Source organism: Amphiura filiformis, chromosome 1, assembly GCF_039555335.1.
Source record: "Amphiura filiformis chromosome 1, Afil_fr2py, whole genome shotgun sequence".
NCBI classification, from domain to species: Eukaryota; Metazoa; Echinodermata; class Ophiuroidea; order Amphilepidida; family Amphiuridae; genus Amphiura; species Amphiura filiformis.
In genome coordinates this window covers 39,092,927-39,114,348 of record NC_092628.1, presented here as the reverse complement: position 1 = coordinate 39,114,348, position 21,422 = coordinate 39,092,927, and the positions used below count along the sequence as shown (strand labels likewise).

Below are 21,422 nucleotides of genomic sequence, written 5' to 3'. Positions count from 1 at the left end.
ATTCAGAAATACGGAAAAATCACATCCCTGGGGGTGAGAGGTAATTGATCTTGTCCATTCTTGTAATCCTAAATAATTAGTACTGGGGAGTGTGTCTAGTTTATGGTATTTAAACTCACTCATTTCACAATTCGTTCCACTGAATCCACTCGGGCACTGGCAAACATATTCTGTAGATGATATTCTGAAGCAAGTAGCTCCATTCTGACATGGCTGGGCATCACATGGGCTAGACACTATTGACAAAATAAGAAATCATCATAAACAATCTGAATCATCACAAAATCATCACAAAATATCTGAACATATGCGACATGATCTGGTCCACAGGCCAAAGGAGGCATTTTTGAAAATTGAGTTCCTATAATCATTACCTTATACAAACATTAGGCTATCATACTGAAAACACAAAAGGTATAGCATACTTGGTTCTAAAGTTATGAAAGCATTGTGATGTCTATTTTCTTATGTATTTTATTGTTTTTTTACTCCATATTTTTCTCTTTATCTAAATTTCAAATTTGCTGCCTTTGGTCTCAATGGACCAAATCGTGTCACATATTGTACCAATCAATATTTCACACATTTTCACCACATACAGGATGATAACTTTCAGTTTTTAAAACAAGGTATCTCAAGACATAAAATATACTCAAAACATCCAGGTGTCATAAATTAAAATAAAGATACTCTAGAAATACTTGATCTATATCAAGCTTTAATTTTGCAATTCCATTTAAAATTCACACTGCCCTGTGGAAGATTTAGCTAAAGTCTTCCCACAGAGGGAGTATAAGTTTTGAACAGAATAAACAATCAGATAACTTCCATTTGAAATACTCACTCCAGTTGTGGAAGACAAAGGTAAAGCCATAACACAGGACAGGGGGAGTATGGGTTTCAAAATGATTAACCCTGACCAATTACATTTGACAAACATACTCTCCCTGTAGAAAAATCTTCCACAGGGATAGTGTATTTAAATGGAATAGCCCATTTATACTATAGCATTAAAATTGCAAATGAGATCAACATTTTGCCCATTATCAATCTGTAGTTACCACATACCTTCAGTGCAATCTGTTCCTGTCCATCCCGCTGCACATTGACACTCATAACCATTCACAGTCTCCATACAAGTAGCACCATTCTGGCATGGATTACTTGCACATGCTGCTACAAACTCATTCTCGCAGTAAACCCCTTCGTAGCCAGTAGGACAGAAACAGAAGAAGTTGTTGTTGCCGAGACCAAAGCCTTCGTAGCAGGTGGCTCCATTCTGACATGGCATTGCCTGGCATGGGGATGGCTCTGTGAGGTAATGAATAAGAAATAGAGGTTATCCACTTTACTCATGCGTGACTTCTAACAAAAGGTGCTGGTTCCCGTAGTATTCCTCATTTAAACTAATTCAATGCACGACCTCGGAGTTACCTGCATGACTTTGTCGGGCTATTATGAAATAGTCATGGTTGCACATACAGGTACTTCTTTTGAAAGTCCTAAACAAGGTATATGAGTCGCTGGTAGGATATGCAGCTTATAGAACACAGATAACCTCTATTGGGGTTCAACATTTATTATCTTGAAACACAATAATGCACAATCAGTGGCATAGCCAGGGGGAAGAAACATCTGCTTCCTGTGTGAAGTCTTGCCCCCTTCCCCTTTACCTCTCCTGCTTGATGCTGGCCACCTTGATATTTAACATTTATATGCCTCTTTTCTACTTTTTTTATCCCATTTTTGACAATTTTGCACTGTATTGAAGGTAATAATCTAAAACAGCAGAGCTTAATATAATGTCATGACAAATTGATGATGTCTGATAGATCAACCTGCTCATGTAAACCTGCATATGGGGTACAAATCATGTCCTTAATAGATAAGTCCAAACAATAATGTAGACATTAAAAAAAGCCAAAGAGCTGACCTCTCTTGAATAATTCAAGGTTGTATGGCTCAAAATATAGTATAAATGAAATCAAAATTGCAAGAAAATGCTTATCATCTTTATTTTTGAACTTTGAAGAGCATCTATTTTCTAAATATGAGAATTACTTGAAAATCTACTGAAAATCTAAAAATAGTCTCTTTTTAGTTTCAAAATGTGATGTTTCCTCATCACAGAATGAAGCCAGGCAGTATAATAGGGACACACAATCTGATACAACTTCCCTTTTACTGAGGAAAGAAATGGCACTGCTCAAGATTCTAAGATAGGAATACATTCCACTTAGGAACTGGTTTAAAATTTATTTATTTAAATCTACCACCACAAAAGAAGTTTCATGAAAGGAAAGGTTAACATGATCATAAATATATGATTCAATATATATACATGGTGTAATGGACAGAAAATAAGTAGAGCTTGGTAAGTGTTAGTGGGAGATCAATCAGTCAAACCACAGAACCATACACTTATGAAACATCTGTTTGAAACATATCTATACAATTTATAAATAATTACGTAAAATCATTTACAATGTTAACTTTGAAATACATTTTGTAAAACCTCTTGATTTAATCTTTGAGGGATTTGAGCTTTGACCCAATTCAGACTTGACTTCGACATGTCACAAACAAGGCTTTATATGAACGTCTATTATCTCACCATCACAGTTAACACCTTCCCATCCATCGGTGCAAAGACAAAGATAGTCTCCGAACGACACCAGACAAGTAGCATCATTCATACATGGGTTGCTATCACATGGACTTGAAGGTGACGCTGAGAGAAGACAGAAAATGACTAAATGTTAGAAACTATAAGTATAGTTTAGATATATAAGTCATGATATATACCAAACAGATGCTAGCTACTGCAGTAAACTACAGTGGCCATCCTACTAATCATAAACTTGCAAGGATATTTAAAGTTGATCAGATCTTTGTACTAAGGTTTATGATGATCTTTAAGGAGTTATTTCTCTGCACTTCAAGCTCTTTTCTTTACAAACCTTTTTTTTCCTAAGTTTTTCACAGGAGAAATTTACCAAGCTTTAAATTTCCAAACAGACACTTTTAAAAGGTTAGTTAATTTTTGTTAATTATTTTTCTAAAAAATTGGGTTAACTTCAGAGAAAGAATTCTGTTAGTACAAATTGAACAATAGGTACTATAAATGATCAATTGGAAACTTATATGAGAAAATAATATACCACTAAATATAATGAAATTTCAGAAAGATGATGATATACATAAGATATGTTTAAATAAGCTATAATGTTCAACTCCTAAAAGCTATAATGTTCAACTCCTAAAAGCATGTTTAGCAAAAGCAACTTTTTTATATTTTTGCTTTTCACTGGTCAAGAGTGTGTGTTTCATCCTACCTTGTGTGGTGACTGCTTGGGTACTAGCTGCCTGGGTGCTTGCAGATTGGGTTGTCACAGGGATTGTTGTTGCCGCTTTTGTGGTCGCAGGCTCCGTTGTCACAAATTTTGTAGTCATTGGTTCTGTTGCAGCTTGCGTAGTCACAGGTTTAGTTGTAATAACATTTGTGGTTGCAGGCTCTTGTGTCACCGCTTGTGTTGAGACATGCTCTGTTGTCACTGCTTGTGATGTGACACGCTCTGTTGTTGCAGCTTGTGTTGTGACACGCTCTGTTGTTGCAGCTTGTGTGGTCACAGGCTTTGTTGTAATGGCTTGTGTAGTCACAACTGGAGTAGTCACAACTGGAGTAGTCACAATTGGAGTAGTCACAACTGGATTAGTCGCAACCGATTCTGTAGTCAAACCGCCAAGTGTAATCACAGTCATAGTAGCATAGTACACTTGGTTTCCACCATCACTGATGACATTTAATTCCAGATTATAGCTAGTACCAGGCTTGAGTCCAGTGAAGAAGAAGTAGAATTGTCCTTCCATTGACTGCATTGCTGTTCTTGTGATAGACACTTTCTCACCATCAGGGTGTGTGAGGACCAATTGATACATGCTACCACCTGATATCAGAGGCCATGATACTATGATCGTGTTGGCTGTCTTGTCCACTATCGTAATAGCATTTCCTGATTGGTCTGTGACTGCTTGTTGGGTGGTAGCAGGTTCTGTGGACTGACTCTGTGTAGCTTCAGTGCTGACACCCTGCGTTGTCACACCCTGTGTGGTAGCACCTTGTGTAGTTACAGCTTGTGAAGTTACAGCCTGTGAAGTTACAGCCTGTGAAGTTACACCAATGGTAGTTGGACCTTGTGTACTTGCAACCTGTGTAGTTACCGGCTCTGTAGTTGCAGCCTGTGTTGTAACTGTTTCTGTAGTTGCAGCCTGCGTCGTAACCGCTTCTGTGGTTGGAGAATTTGCAGTTGTGACTGGAGTGGTATAGAAGGGTGCGGTCACACCATCTGTTGCTGTGACAACAGTCTGTGTTGTTGAGCCTCCCACTGTAGTCACTGTAACTGTAGTCACTGTAACTGCACCACGTATCATTTCTTCACCCAATTCATCAATTACGGTGAGGGTAAGGTAGTAAGTTGTCCCGGGTTGCAGTCCAGAGAATACAAAGAAGTAAGCATTGTCGTTGGCTTGCTCTGGTGTGCGTTGGATTGTGGTTTGTCTACTGTCCGGATAATCAAGGGTCAATTTATGCAAAGCAGCGCCATTGATTAAAGGCCATGACACTAAGATAGTTGTAGGAGTTGTTTCTATCAGCATGAGATCACTTGGTAATGTGCCTGAATGATAAAGATATATGATGACATGAGCTAAATGTTAATATGATATGATATGGAAGAAATTATCACCCATTTGACATAGGGACAGAACTCTTACTTTCAATGTATTACAGAAAAGTCAAGCTTAATTTATATGCAGCACTTTCTCTGAAAGTGTTGATGACAAGTTTTGAAACTATTTGTGCTTAAGTGATGAAAAAACACCCTGTTTTACGGGTGGACAGACTTTTCAAGTAGGGTCGGCTGGTCGGGATTTTTTTTAATGACCCTAAAATATCATCACAAACTTGAAAAATCTGGCAAAAATTTGATGGGTTTTTTTTTGCATACATATTTTTTCAAAAAATTTCAGTCTAAATCAATCAATTTTGGCCAAAAAATGGCTGATTTTCCATGATTTTAGCCAAAAAATTCTCACACAAAATGTGGGTCGGTTGGGCCCATAAAACAGGTTTCTTTTTTTCATCGCCTTATGTCAAATGTAAGATGATAGAGCACCAAATGTCTTGATGTTAATATCAGTTTCCACAGGTTTTTTTTATCATTGCTTCATAACATTGCCAACTGATGGAAAATAATTGTAATAAATTATAAGATTTAAACCAGGACATGCATAGCTGTTATTGAATAGTACAATAATTAATACACCACTAAATATAATGTATAAATAATGTATAAATAATGTAATGTATAAATACAATGCATAATGTAATGTATATTGTATAAATAATGTAATGTATAAATATAATGCATAAATAATAATATATAGACCACTCCAGATACCAGAAGAATACAGTACTAATTTCTGGGGATTCAAAAAATAGTATCCTCTTTTGCCAAATAAAGCAGCTCAATTGTAATTTTTACTTGTAACTAACTGGCAATAAAAGTCAACTTTTAATTTTTTAATTGTTAAGTTTTAGAAATAAAGGATAAAAACATGCATAGGTGTATTTGTTTCAAAGTCTAATAACAGGCTACACATTTCAAAACCAAATATTAAAAATTAAAATAAAATAGCAAAAATTAAAGGTAATATCGTAGCTCTAATCAGATTCTCAATGCTTAGACTTGTGACAAGTCTTCAAATTTTGTGCAAGTTTTTGCATATCTTTCCTAAAAAATCCAATTATCAAAATGTTACTTTTATTATCAGTTATAGTTCCAACTAAAGGATTAGGATTGGGCTATATTTCATTAGGCAAAACAGGAAACTATTTTTATACTTCCAAAACATTAGTGCTGTATTTTTCTGCAAACGGGAGCAACCAGAGCTACCTGTATAGAATATAATGCGTAAGTCATGCATCATAGCTACACCTTACTTACCTGTGTCAGTAACAATTATAGTGGTTGCAACACCTAAAACAACAACATAATAAAACCAAAGTTAAAATGTTTTAATGGCATTACAAATACTGTATTCGACCTAATTAGCATCCCTCACTATGGAATTTTTCCAGTGACTACCATGTAAGCGATCCCTTTTCAATGCTCCTGCACAACTAAATGAAATGGGCCATTCCATTTAAAATTCACACTACCCCTGTGGAAGATTCTGGAAATATCTTCCACAAGAGGAGTATGAATTTCAAATGGAATGAACATATTTTGCAGTTCTATTTGAATTTCCATACACCCTCAGATTCAACTTGAATATTCCACAGAAGGAGGGCAAGTTTCAAATGTGTTCATTCCTTTTGAAATTCATACTCCCCCTGTGGTAGATACTTCCTAAATCTTACACAGGGGTGGTGTGGATTTTTAATAGAATAGCCAAATTACCATCTAAACCTTATGGCTTAGGATTATGATTTGATCTCATATACAATGTATTTTTCTTTCCCCGATTTTTACTTTCATTTCATCGTTTTTAATTATCCGGGGTGCAAAGTAGATCGAATACAGTAGTTAAAGAGATTACTTGGTAATAGAAGATCAAACAATGATACAGTCAGGTAGATGAAACGAAGGGTTATTTTTAGCAGAGTATTGAACAAATAAATATTAGGTAACAATCAATGTGTATCTCTGTTGATCACAGATCCTGACAAAATAAGGTTGAAATAGTTAATCTTAGGATAGTGATGATCCATATAACAATAAGGCACAGAAGGACAACTTACACATATCAATGTTGAAGGATTAATAAGTCTATACTTACACAAGTTATTCATGTTATATCTGGTAAATATATTAAAATGGGTAAATTTGGTTCTTTGATCCAAGAAATTACCCAGTCAATCCAAACTGAATTTAGATTTGAGACATGGCCAACAAGGTGTTCAAATTCATTAGCATTTTATAATTTTCAACCACATGAAAATAACCACATCTCAATGATCTGCTTGCTGGCAGTGGCGGCACCAGTGGTGTTTTTTTTGGGGGGGAGGGGAGTTAGGGGTGTAAAAGTCGAAATTTTTTGCACATAATTGCCTCAAAAAGTGGACATTTGTGCGATTTAGATTTTTTTGCCACAAAAGTGGGGGGGGGGGGTCAAGAAAAAAAATTGTCTTGTCCATCCCGCCAAACCAAACACGATTATTGTTGCAGAATGTGCTATTACAGTTGAGATCCATACATCCCCTATGGAAGACATGACCTTAATCTCCCACGTGGAGTGCAGATTTCAAATGGAGTCAGGAGTCAACCATTCAAGCACTCCATTTAGGTAACCCCATTTGAACTTAAGGTCAAACCTACCATAGTGGTATTTGGATTTCAACTGGGATAGCCCAATACAGGAGGTAACGGTACAAAATACAGATACAGTCATATAGCGAAAGAATAAACTATAATTTTAATGGTAAATGTAATGCACATGATGAGTTGATATGAGATGCTTAAAATGAATGTTCAATAAATCATACATAACAAGTGAAATCTGACATTAAAAATTGGTATTAGAATTGACCAAATATAACAATTATGTACAATGTGTAAGTGTGAACAAATGATAAATGTTTGGGACATATTTGGTGTTGAAAACAACTGTTATGTATGGATATGTAAACTGTTTATTTATTTCATGCACAATGGGTTTAGTTAGTAATGTTGTGAAGTGATCAACACATTATTAAATGGTTACTGCTAGCATCAAACAATATATACTAAACAGATGTGTAAGTGAGACTGATATTAGTAGTCCTCTGATCCTGTACAGTGTATATTAGAGGACCTTAGATCGATCCTTGTGGAACATCACAAGTTAATAACATAAGTAAGTTTCCAGTAAGACTCCCGCAGAATATTATTGGTTAGCCAATAAGTGCAATGCCACAGATAACGGTAAGTACCTGATGTGGTCGAAATTCGCATGGTGGTAACGGGTAGAGCCTCTGTCGACACACCTGCTGATACAGTTTGTGTGCTCACTCCCTCTGTACTTCCACCAGGAGTAGTCATCGCAGATTCTGTTGCCATTCCCAGTGTAGTAACAGTCATGTAGCTATAATGGATAACCTGTCCACTGGTATCCATGACATTCAACTGTAGCAAGTAGCTAGATCCAGGCTGCAGGTTACTGAAGAATACATAGAACATGTCGTTCATGGCTTGATTTGGTGTCCTCCTCACCGTTAGTTCATTTCCATCTGGATATGTTAAGATTAACTTATACATGGTGCCACCATCGATGAGAGGCCACGATGCAAAGATGGAATCGGTGGTTTTCTGTGCTATCATGATAGCATCTGGTGATCTATCTGTTACTGGTTGAGAAGTAGGTATTGCTGTGCTTGGTACATCAGTAGACTCGACAGGTACTGTTTGCGTTGCTTCCGTAGATGCAGTTTGCGTAGGCAACATCTCAGTGGTCAAGACTGGTGCTTTGGTCACCATATCATTCGGTGTCGTAACTGTCATCGCAGTTTCATATATTGCAATGCCACCGTCGTCCACAATGTTTAGCGCCACGCCATAGTTAAAACCTGGTTCCAGGTTATTCAATACAATATAGAAGCTGCCATCAGATGATTCAGCAGATGTTCGACCGATTGCCATCTGATTGCCGTCTGGGTGGGTTATGACCAATTCATAGTAGCTACCACCATCTACCAATGGCCACGATACAAAGATGGTATTCGGGTCTGTATCTACGACCATTAGCTTATTAGGTGCTCTATCCGTCACCACTGGTTTTGTGAAGACGGGTTGAGTAGGCTCGTTTTGTGTAGTCGCTGCTTCTGTGCTACCAGCAACTGTCGTTGGTACTTGTGTGCTTGCCATTTGTGTTGTTGCCGCTTGTGTAGTTGCACCTGATGTGGTTACAGACTGTGTGGTACCTCCTACAGTGGAAACAAATTGTGTAGTGATGCCTTCAGTTACAATAGTTAATGGTGTAGTAACTACAACCGTGTCCACCAGCATATCCACACCAAATTCGTCAGTCAGGGTCAGAGTCAGGTCATAGTTTGTCCCGGCTGCAGCCCATCGAATATAAAGGAAAAGCAAGCGTCAACAGCTTGCTGTGGTGTGCGGAAGATTGTGATTTCTCTACCAGTTGGAAGAGTGAGTGCCAATTGGTATAGAACAGCACCATCTATTAAAGTCCATGTTACCAATATGGTTGTGGGTGTAGTGTCATTCACCGTGAGATATCTTGGTAATGTGCCTGAGTGGGTAAAGCCAACATGAAATGATATACTAAGTATAATTGTCTATTGCATGCGATGATTACCAATCTAATATGACATGATATACATAACCTAAACGATGGTGTTTGGACACCTCAAATATGTTCATATATGCATGTATGATAGTGCATCTGTGTGTTGATATAATAATGCATAATGATGGAGATTATATTTTTGACAAGACCATACATACCAGTGATGTAGAAAATATTAAAAATAATTTTGATAGCCTCAAAAATGAGTGCATTGCATAATTATGTACTTGCTCAATTAGCAAATTATGAAAGTAAGGTGCAGGATTAGGGATTAAATCTTTTAAGTTGGTCCTTCTCTTAAATGAGCAGTATCAGTAGTAGAATTATTGCTCTAAGAGTACAATGCATGGCAGTATAATTTGTATCAATTTGTAAATCCAACTGACATTGGTGCACATGTTTCATTTGAGTGTAACTTAGATGTAGTAGGGTGGGCTTTTAATACAGTAAGCAAAAAAATTAAGGTACCAGTTATGTTCACCTCCTGTATATCCTAAACAAAGACAGATATGCCATAATTGGAACCAGCAGCCAATAGGTGCATCTTTTAGCTCGAATTTAAGACCTTATTTGTTGAAATTGTTCAAGAAATAAAGACACAGCGATCCCAAAACCTAAGGAGGATACCAATGTAAAAGTTGCAGTTTGCTGCATTAAATGCCCTATTGATTTGTACACGAAGCGTTCGTGAACAAGATAACTAGCGCTGCGCTTCCATTGATTAGCACGATAAAACTAGCGCCGTGCTTTCATTGATTAGAACACAAAAATGCAACATTTGATTTTGTTTCTTCATTAGGTTTTTAGATCACCGTTTCTTTAATTCTCAACCAATTTCAACAATAAGGTCTTAAATCAGAGCTAAAGAGTACGGGTATTGGCTGCTTGTTTTAATTTTGACATATTTGTCTTTATTTAGGATATACAGGGGTGAACATAACTGGTACCTTAATTCTTTGGCTTACTGTATATGAATGTACATTAATACTTATAATTAATATGTCAAATTGACACGTGAAAAAAGTAAAGATACGTAACATACCTGAACTTGTTGAAACACGCATGGTAGTAACTGCTGGGGTCACTGCTTCTGTTGTAGGGCCAACTGGAGAGGATGCTGCTTGTGTAGTTCCTCCTAGAGTTGTTACTCCCTCTGTAACTATTTGTTGTGTGGTTACTCCCTCTGTAACTATTTGTTGTGTGGTTACTCCCTCTGTAACTATTTGTTGTGTGGTTACTCCCTCTGTAACTATTTGTTGTGTGGTTACTCCCTCTGTAACTACTCCTTGTGTTGTTACTCCCTCTGTAACTACTCTCTGTGTAGTAACCTCTTCTGTTACTGGAGGTGGTGTTGTTCCTGTTGCTAAAGTTTTTTAATGAGAGAAATATTTCATGGATTAAATTGTGACCATTTCTGTTTTTCCCCTGAATTTCACTGCCATATTTAACCTAATAAGTGCACTGGGCCCAGTAAGTAAATGGGGGGTACTTAATACAGATAGATCTGAAGTCAAAATCAGTCATAATCTGCAGCCAAAAATTTATGATGGTATTTTTGTTAAGATACGTAATACTTGTAGTTGAACATGTGCATTGAAAAGGCGACCCTTAGATAGTTGTCATCTTAAAACTTCCATAGGGCACTTATTAGGGGAGTGGTGCTTATTAGATAAAATACAGTACATTGCTCACCCACATAAAATACAGTACATTGCTCACCCACATGATTGGAAAAATATCAAGTTTGCATATAACATATAAATAAACCTCATAATACATATATCACTTGATATTTAGCCACAAGAATTACAAATTATTAACCCAATTACATGTATTAAGACATATATTAAAAGGGCATTTCGTGATCCACAGCCTCATCCCCCACTTTTCTCAAAAAAGTTGAGATTTTTATACCACTGGAAACCTCTGGCTACATAATGTTTATGTACAAAATATTTCTTGCAGATTAATTCGTTTAGCAAAGATATTGTGAAATTTGAATTTCGTTCTGGTGCACCAGAACGAAATTACAACGCATTGTCTATGGAGCAGTGTAATACACATAATCATGCATAACTCGCGAACGCAAAATCGGAATCAACTGACATTTTGGGAATAGGTTTTTTTCGTGGATAGCTAATGAAAAATGACACAAATAGAGGATGCTAGGATCACGAAATACTCCTTTAAGTAAATCACACACAGAAAGTCAAACATTTGAAAGTGCTCCTGGTAGGCAAAATAAAACAAGTATTACTGAAGTGTCATTTTAAATTACTCTCATATTATCTGAAATGGCAAAGAATAGTATTTAGTTGTGCAAAAGAAAAGAAAGAGCAAACAAACCATGACCGAATAACCAAAAGAAACATATCAAAGATGGATAGCCCCACACAGTAGAAATTTCATACACCCCTATCCCAGTATAGAATAACCAAACACCTTGACAGAAAGATGACCAGTCCAGTCCAGTGCAATGTAAACACATATATTTGCAAGAAGTTACTTGCACAGCAAGAAATATCCCAACAAGAAGTTGCAGACATGCTGATCAAATTATAACAACAGGTTAGCAGTTATTGTAGAAGCCAAACAAATCCCCACACAAACCAAGTACCACACCCCAGGACAAAACCCGTGTTACAGTAAGTGACACACAGGTTAGTTATTTGTAGCAGTTGGCAACCACACCCCACACAATTGAATTACCAGTTTGACACATGAGTCCAGTCCATCCTTCAGCACAGAGACATATATATCCAGCAGTAAAATCTATGCAGGTTGCACCATTCTGACATGGGTTATTCTGACAAGATGGTGGGGCTAGGATGTAGGTAAAATATCAATAACATTAATTCACTCAGGAAAACATATATTTTCAATGGGTAAGCGTTTCATTTTTTGGGGGGAACTGTGTATTTGCGTAATCTGTGTGTACTGTATACTTGACTGCCTATATTAGTACCCAGTTTTAACCACTGTTTATCAGTGGGAGCTAGTGGCCTAATGGATAGAGTGCTTGTCTAGTGAATCAATATGAGTGCTTCGATATGTTTTTAAAATTTCATAACCAAACTCCAGCTAAGAAGTGTTTACAATTCCTTCATTCACAGTCCACCAAATGTCTTTCTTATTGCAGAGCCTAATGTATAACTGTCCAGAGTATAAAGATTAACCATTTATTATAACAAGCCACACATTATATTCTTACAAGTTTAATCACTTGAAAATTGGTACATACCAGCTGTGACTTGGACTACAAAAGAGCACAAGGCCACGTTGCCAGCCTCATCTTCAAAACCGTAGTTGACAATTGTTGTACCCCGTACAAACATATCTCCAGGCTCATAATTACTGTAAGAGGTAGCGATTACTCCAGAGTTATCAGTAGCTGTAGGTGGTTCCCAGAATACAGTGGTACTGGTTCCCCCAGATGGTGCCATGACTGTGATGTCATCAGGACAACCTATAATAACTGGAGCATCAGTGTCAAGTCCTGTCCCTTGTGTTGAGGATGGTTGTTGAGTGGTTACAGAACCAGATGTCCGACCTTGCGTGGTTGCACTCTCTGTAACTACACCCTGTGTAGTTGCACCTTGTGTAGTTGCACCTTGTGTAGTTGCACCTTGTGTAGTTGCAGCTTGTGTGGTTGCACCTTGTGTGGTTGCACCTTGTGTGGTTGCACCTTGTGTGGTTGCACCTTGTGTGGTTGCACCTTGTGTTGTTGCACCCAGTGTTGTTACTGTTTCTGATGTTCCTGGAGCAGTTGTGGTTATACCAGTAGCTATGAGAGACACGACAGGCACAATTAAAATATTGCATTTGCCATTTTCAAACCATCACCATTTACCAAACATTTTGTGCAAAGAAATCACCACATCTATTGTGCTCACACAAAAAACATTAAAATAATAAATAACAATTTTTGTAAACAATAATCATTAAGTTCTTCATTCTTTGATGGATAATCTAGAACTAAAGTTCCAGTAAATAATTATCAAAATAAATAGGGCAAAACATGACTTAGGTGCACAGAATGGGGAAAACTAGAATGCAAATATAAAAACAACTTTATCAAATTTAATTTTTTTGCCTCCATTTCAGTTGTAACATATGTGACATGATCAAGGGGAATGAGTCACATGTCGGCAATTTTCAATTAGAAGTTTTTTACATCATTTTCTGGCAGTTTATGAATGCTACATTTTGATGCAAACCCCATCAAATTCGGACATCTGGTTACCAAGTTATGAGCAATTTATCAATGGCTGAAAACAACATAAAACAAAAGAATTTGAACACTGTTTTTGCCAATATCTCAAAAACAATATTAGCAACATCAGACTCATTCCTCTTGATCATGTCACATATGGACTTGACAATATCTTTTTTCAGTACCAAATGAACATTTAGAACATGATACAGTTAAGTTCAATCAATCTTTTTGATAAAGGAAACTACAATTAGCATTTTTAGTTGCAGTCACACAAGACAAGAAATTGAATATCGGTGCAGGAAAGATAGACATAAATAAAGAACACCTGAAATTACACAAATGTGCATTCCAGCGGTTGGACACCTGGCTACATGATCCCCTTTGCACAAAATTTCCGGATGCATCATGCATAGCAGTCTTGTTGGCAAAGGAGACACACAGCCAGATTGCATATAGTGGCTCTTTAGCTATTCTCCTTGTTATGTGATGTCACCCCAACCAACAGTAGAAGGTCCTTTACAGCAAGCTTGGCAAAAGTGCAGTAATACAGGTGCTGCTATCACCCATAGAGAATAATTGACACTTACAAATGAGAAGGAAGGAGAGGAAAAAAGTTCAATTATACACCAGTGCATAACGTATGCCCAAGGCAGAGGAGTGCAGTTAAGAAAATATACAAATAAACCAGGACACATAATCCCATAGAAACACTTCATAACCATTTGCAATCCACAGGTTTCATTACTAACTGGAGAGCTGCACTAAGATAAATTAGTTCATACCGTTACCATCATTTACACAGATAAGAAGTTACTTGTGCAGAACCCGAAACTCTACATTCATTCATACATTTCAATTTCTGCAGTATTAACTAGCAATCATATGAATCAGACAAGACACAACATAATTGTCTATAATGTGGCTTAACACACAGGACAAAACCAGTGTTCATATTAATAGAAAGTGACACACAGGTTAGTTATTTGTAGCAGTTGACAACCACACACCACACCCCACACAATTGAATTACCAGTTTGACACATGAGTCCAGTCCATCCTTCAGCACAGAGACATATATATCCAGCAGTGAAATCTATGCAGGTTGCACCATTCTGACATGGGTTATTCTGGCAAGATGGTGGGGCTAATAAGTAGGTAAAATTTCAATAACATTATTAACTAAGTACAACCTAATAGGGGCCAGTCACATAATACTCCTATATAAAAATAACTCATGTTAATTGCTGGTTAATTGAAAATGTTATATACTTTTAATATTGTGCAATCATTGTATGTGTTTTACTGTATGTTTAATGTTTTTTATCTGGCAAATAAAATGAAATGAAATGAAAATAATGCTTCATTTTAGGATATAATTTGCAAAGGGTCAATTGAGCAATTCAGCAATTGAGCAATTTTTGGAATATATGTGACGTCGTGGATCCTTGGAATAAAAATTTATGCATATTTTACACCCAAAAAGATGGATCTATTGTATTTATTGTAATGCAATAGGCCTATTACCTTGCAGGAAGGAATTTCAAGACAAATTAACTTATGGTAGAAAACCCAGGATCCATGTATTGGGCTTATCTTGAGGTTTTAATTTTTGTTGTTTAAGAAATATAGTTGTAACAAAAGAATGTACATAAAATGTGAGCATTTGGTATCATTTTCAATCAAGCATATACATTATTTATTCAAATGAACAAAAGTTTATAATAACAAATGTGTTCCACCCCATTTTTGATATGAATCAAAGTTCAATGATTTGAAAATTGGTACATACCAGCTGTGACTTGGACTACAAAAGAGCACAGGGCCACGTTGCCAGCTTCATCTTCAAAACCGTAGTTGACAATGGTTGAACCCCGTACAAACATATCCCCAGGCTCATAATTACTGTAAAAGATAGCGATTACTCCAGAGTTATCAGTAGCTGTAGGTGGTTCCCAGAATACAGTGGTACTGGTTCCCCCGGATGGTGCCATGACTGTGATGTCATCAGGACAACCTATGATAACTGGGGCATCAGTGTCAAGTCCTGTCCCTTGTGTTGAAGATGGTCTTTGAGTGGTTACAGAACCAGAAGTCAGACCTTGTGTGGTTGCACTCTCTGTAACTACACCCTGTGTAGTTGCACCTTGTGTGGTTGCACCTTGTGTAGTTGCACCTTGTGTAGTTGCACCTTGCGTGGTTGCACCTTGCGTGGTTGCACCTTGCGTGGTTGCACCTTGCGTGGTTGCACCTTGCGTGGTTGCACCTTGCGTGGTTGCACCTTGCGTGGTTGCACCTTGCGTGGTTGCACCTTGCGTGGTTGCACCTTGTGTTGTTGCACCTTGTGTGGTTGCACCTTGTGTTGTTGCACCCAGTGTTGTTACTGGTTCTGATGTTCCTGGAGCAGTTGTGGTTATGCCAGTAGCTATGAGAGACATGACAGGCACAATTAAAATACCACATTTGCCATTTTCAAACCATCACCATTTACCAAACAATTTGTGCAAAGAAATCCATCACCTTTACCCCAACATCCACTGTGTTCACACATAATACCTTGTCATTGTTTAGTAAATAGAAAATACAATTGATAGAGAACCACACGGTATTTCCCAGTAAGATAATATCAAAATCATAGTGCAAAACATGATGGGGTTCAAAGATTACAACTGATTACAGCTGATAGGTTCTAAATAATATTGGAGTTTTGGGGGAAAGGTTTGAAGGCATTGAACCAATGTACTGAATGAGTGTTTTGGAAAGACAAACAGGAAGAGGAAAAAAGTTGAAATAAATACCAGTGTATTCTGTTACACTCAAGACAGTGAAGCTCAGGAATAAGGATGGTGCATTACAATTGGCAGAGAACAACACAGTATTACCAGTAAGATAATATTAAAATGGCAATGCAAAACATAACTGAGGTGCAAGGATTATTGATAAGGATTACAAATGCTATAATAGGTTCCAAATGGTCTTTGGGTTTTTGGTAAAGGATTGAATCCACTGGGCCATTGAACCAAAGAAAATGAGTGTTTGGGAGCATAGTAAAGTGCAGCAAAAGACTTAGTGCTATCACCCACAAAGATTTATTAAAACACATAAAATGGAATGACAAACAGGAAGAGGAAAAAAGTAGAATTTAATAACAGCAGTGTAGTCTGTTACACTCAAGGCAGTGAAGTTCAGGAATAAGGTTGGTGCTTTCACATGGGTAAATTATTTTGGGAAAGGTTTGGAGACATTGGGTCAAGAAAATCAGTGTTTTAGAAATACACATAGTGCAGCAAAATAGTTGGTGCTGTCACCCACAAAGTTTAAGTAAGACACTTAAAAGGAATAATGTTGGTGCATTGGTAGGCAAGGTGCAAACAAGTGGCAGAACAAAAATAATCTTATTTTTACCATATTGACACATGAGTCCTTCATATCCTGGTGGACATACACACACATATCCACTAGGCAGATCAAAACAGGTGGCTCCATTCTGACATGGATTTGTCAGGCAAGATGGTAAGACTGAGATGGGAAAAAAGACGATAGAATATGTGAGTTTACAAATGATGACCCCAAAACAATGGGTATACCAAAACCTTGACATGATGTATCAGGACAAAATTGACCAGTGTGTTTTATTGACCAGTGTGTTTTACTTTATGTCCATTATAGACAAGAATATTTGCCTTGATTATGGCCTAAGAGAGTAAAGGGGCAAAAGCTGTTTTGGTAGCAGCACAGTAGGGTGACACAGTAATTTCCCCACTGGAAATTTTGCCCAGTACACCACTGCAAAATATACACAAAATGTAATGTGGCAGATCAGCATGTAGTGAAACAGCTTTCCTTTACAAAAGCATTTCATACACAGGCTTGGATCTGTTATCAACATGTTTTTATATTATGCAATATTTTTATATTTTGAAGCATTATCCAAAACTAACCACATTTATTTCATGCAAGCAATTGTTATGCCTACCTAACTGATCATGTATTTGCATGAAAGGAACAAGCTTCTTTGATAAAATTCCAATAGGTATTTGACTTTGATGTCAACCCAGATTAATAACTAAAGAAAGAATTGCTGACATTTTATATCTATAATATTTATTTCTCTCCTTTGTTACCAGTTTTTGAATGAAAGCCAATTAAGCAAAAAGGCATTTCTCCACTGAAAGCTTCAAATTTCAATCTGTGATGTCGCCACATCCAAACAGAACAACATTCAAAATCTTACCCACTGTCACAGTGACAGTAAATCTACAAGTAGCTACATTCAATGCTGCATCAGCAAAATCATAGTAGACTTCTGTGCTGCCTCTGGTGAAAACATCTCCTGGATTATAGTTGTTGTCTATCACAGCTATCACTCCAGAATCATCTGTTGCAGTAGGTGGCACCCAAAAGACAGCGACAGATCTCTGATCAGATGTAGCCATCATGATGATGTCTTGTGGACAACCAGATATGACAGGTGCAACCGTGTCTGTTCCTCCACCCTGTGTTGGAGTTGGTTCTTGAGTGGTTGCACCTTGAGTGGTTGCACCTTGTGTGGTTGCACCTTGTGTGGTTGCACCTTGGGTGGTTGCACCTTGGGTGGTTGCACCTTGGGTGGTTGCACCTTGTGTGGTTGCACCTTGTGTGGTTGCACCTTGAGTTGTCACGCCTTGTGCTGCTGTTGTGGCTGGTGCACTTGTGGTCGGCACTGACACTTCTAAAAGAACATGAAAATACCATTTGTTACTGACATGCTACAAAATGTGTTGAACCTGGTCAAAATAGTGGTCCATGGCAACTTAAGTTTATTTCAGAAAGAGTTGCAAGAAAAATGCAGAAAAATTCAGATTGGCAGATACTATAAAGTATCTACATACGGATACTAATTCAATTTGCACCTTTTGACAAAGGGATTGAACTATTTACAAGGGAAATATTGACAGCAGCAAACAGTTGGCATAAATGTGTAGGTAGTAGACATGCAACCAATCTAGCCTGGGCTACATGTTGTAGGCCTACATGTACACTGCCTTCAAATACCTAAATTGCTGCAAGTGGTATGTGCACACACATATTTTGCAGACTTTAAAAAAGAGTATCAAACAAGACTAAAACTATACCTAGAGGTTAAATCATAACTGGGTGCCTTGCTGCTTGAGACACTTCATACATACACTTTTAGGTTAATCAGTATACTGCAGTATTCACAACAGAATGTGAATACCCGATATGAGTACTTAATGACATTAGCAAAATGTAGCAAGCAAAACAATTTTTGAGATTAACAAAAGTGGAATGACACCATACAATGAAGATCTTGTATCTGTACAAACTAAAGAAGAAAAGTGTCACTGAGAGTGCTCAAGCTTAACAGACAGTTGTAGAAAACAAGTGTCCACATGAACAAACATGAAGTAAAGCAGGATGTTATTTCAAACCACACAAGAGTTCAAAATCATACAAATCCACATCTGTTATCAGGGCTAAACAAGCAGAAAATAATATAGCAGAAAACATTGTGTTGCAACACATTTAATCCATCAATGCAAAGCAGGTGTATCAAAATAGAAGAGAACATTTCATAGTAAATTGCAGTAAACATTTGACGAGAGCGTACTTCCACGATATTGACAAGGTGGAACTAACAATGCGTATGACGCCTAGTGCAGTGACTAGACTACAGCAGATTGCATCAGTAGCCAATCAGAGACAAGTGCGTTTAACACAGTGAATATGCAACATATGTAGTAAAGTATGCTCTCGTCATAGGCTTACAGCAGATTGCATCAGTAGCTCATCAGAGAAAAGTGTGTTTAACACAGTGAATATGCGACGTATGTAGTAAAGTACGCTCTCGTCATAGGCTTACAGCAATTTTCTATAGGGTACATTGGTAAAACTTGCACATCTATGTCATCAGAACAAAACAAGCAGGGCAGTACGATTATAAAGAAAATATGCCAACACACTCATCAATGCAAACCATATCAGAATTCTGTGCATCTTTAAAAAAAAGAGTATTTAACAAACATGCAATAGAAAGACAATATCACTTCAATCCATAAGTGTTTACCCCGTTCACAAGTGACTCCTGTAAACCCAGCAGGGCATATGCAGACAAATCCAGCTGGTATATCATAGCACACACCTCCATTCAGACATGGGCTAACTATACACGATGGTGAAACTAAGGTAGGAAACAAAACAAAATACTGTATTGGTCTGATTCTGATTCCTAGAAATACGTTATGGTATAAATTATTATGTGATGATCATAAAAAATATTTCTCATTTCTATTGCTATTTATTATCTTGACTGTTTATTTACTGAATGTGATAGTGTTAAATTAATGCATCTTCGTTTCCACTACTGCTTTCTTAAGATCATAGAATTTTATAACTTGTTTGTTGCCAAATTTGCAATCAGACAGCTGGGTAAGTCTTTACAAACACTGTTACCCCCCCAAAGATTAGGATAATATTCTAAGGTTGGGATTATGGTTAGGAGAGATTAGGGGTAGGGTTAGGATGATGGATATGGGTGGCAACCAATAGCTGTAAGCAAAATATAGCAAACTTCATATAATTATGCTCTTAACAGCCAAAGATTCAAACAGCAATACAACAATCACCTTCTTACCAACTGTTACAGTAACTGTGAATCTACAAATCGCTGAATTAAACGCCGCATCACTGAAAACATAGACGACTTCTGTGTCACCCCTGACGAAAATATCTCCAGGATTATAGTTGTTACTTATTACTGGTATTTCACCGGAGTCATCAACAGCTGTTGGTGGTTGCCAGAACACAGGTGCTGATCTTTCTCTTCTCTCAGCCATTACAGTAATATCACTTGGACAAGCAGAGATTACAGGTGCTAACATGTCCAATTTTTGGGTAGTCAATGCATCAGTAGTAGTGGCAGCTTGTGTGGTTGAAAGAGGCTGTGTAGTTAATTTCTGTGTGGTAACAACTTCTTGTAGTGTGGTCAACATCTGGGTGCTTGTTGCGGGTGAAGTAGTAAGTTGTGCAGTTGTTTTTTGTGTGGTGGCAACTGGTTGTGTGGTTGCAGCTTGTGTGGCTTCAACTGACACTGAAATTGCTTTTTGTGTGGTTACATTTCGGTGTGTGGTTGCATTTGGCAGTGTGGTTGCACCGTTGGTCACAAGATTGGTCAAAGTTTGTGTAGTTAGACCGTCTGTTGCAGCAGCGGTGGTTATGGCCAAAGTAGTCAACTGATGCGTGGTCACAGATTCAGGAATTGTCGTTGATTCTGAAAGGACTACATACAATTGGACACAATATTCAGCAATGGTTATCTCATGCACTCAAATGAAATTAAATAACCACTGCAAACATTAGAAACCAGAATCAGACTGAAATGAAGAGTAAATAATGTTTGCACACAAGTCATCACAGGAGATGGTTAATGTATGCTGCTATAAATCCAAATATTGAACAAGACAAACACGTCACAGAGAGTATAGAGATGAGAACATACTTCTGTGATGTTGACAAAGTGGAACTAACAATGTGTGCGATGCCTAGTTCAGTGACTAGACTACAGCAGATCGCATCAGCAGCCAATCAGAGACAGGTGTGTTAACACAGTGAATATGCGACGTATGTAGTAAAGTATGCTCTCGTCACAGATTTACAGCAATTTAGTATAGGGTATATTGGTATAAAAAGAAAACTTATTTCTTGCATATCTCAGAAACAAAACATGCAGAACAGAATGATTACAAAGAAAATACTCCAACACACTCATCAATGCAAACCATATCAGAATTCTGTACATCTTTAACAAACAAGAGTATTTAACAATCATGCAATAGAAAGACAATATCACTTCAATCCATCAATG

The 21,422-nt window shown here is 37.4% G+C and overlaps 1 protein-coding gene across 1 annotated transcript in view; it reads right to left on the bottom strand.

Annotated features, from left to right (window-relative positions):
- Positions 1 to 21,422, bottom strand: part of LOC140159016 (uncharacterized) — a 171,560-nt gene that overhangs the window by 37,332 nt on the left and 112,806 nt on the right. The window contains 15 exon segments of the mRNA XM_072182334.1: positions 120 to 236; positions 1,069 to 1,311; positions 2,615 to 2,731; positions 3,336 to 4,676; positions 6,006 to 6,038; positions 7,973 to 9,071; positions 9,074 to 9,288; positions 10,388 to 10,708; positions 12,055 to 12,168; positions 12,587 to 13,129; positions 14,592 to 14,705; positions 15,351 to 15,983; positions 16,964 to 17,077; positions 17,793 to 18,269; positions 20,193 to 20,837. Coding sequence (XP_072038435.1) covers positions 120 to 236; positions 1,069 to 1,311; positions 2,615 to 2,731; positions 3,336 to 4,676; positions 6,006 to 6,038; positions 7,973 to 9,071; positions 9,074 to 9,288; positions 10,388 to 10,708; positions 12,055 to 12,168; positions 12,587 to 13,129; positions 14,592 to 14,705; positions 15,351 to 15,983; positions 16,964 to 17,077; positions 17,793 to 18,269; positions 20,193 to 20,837 — 6,126 coding nt within the window.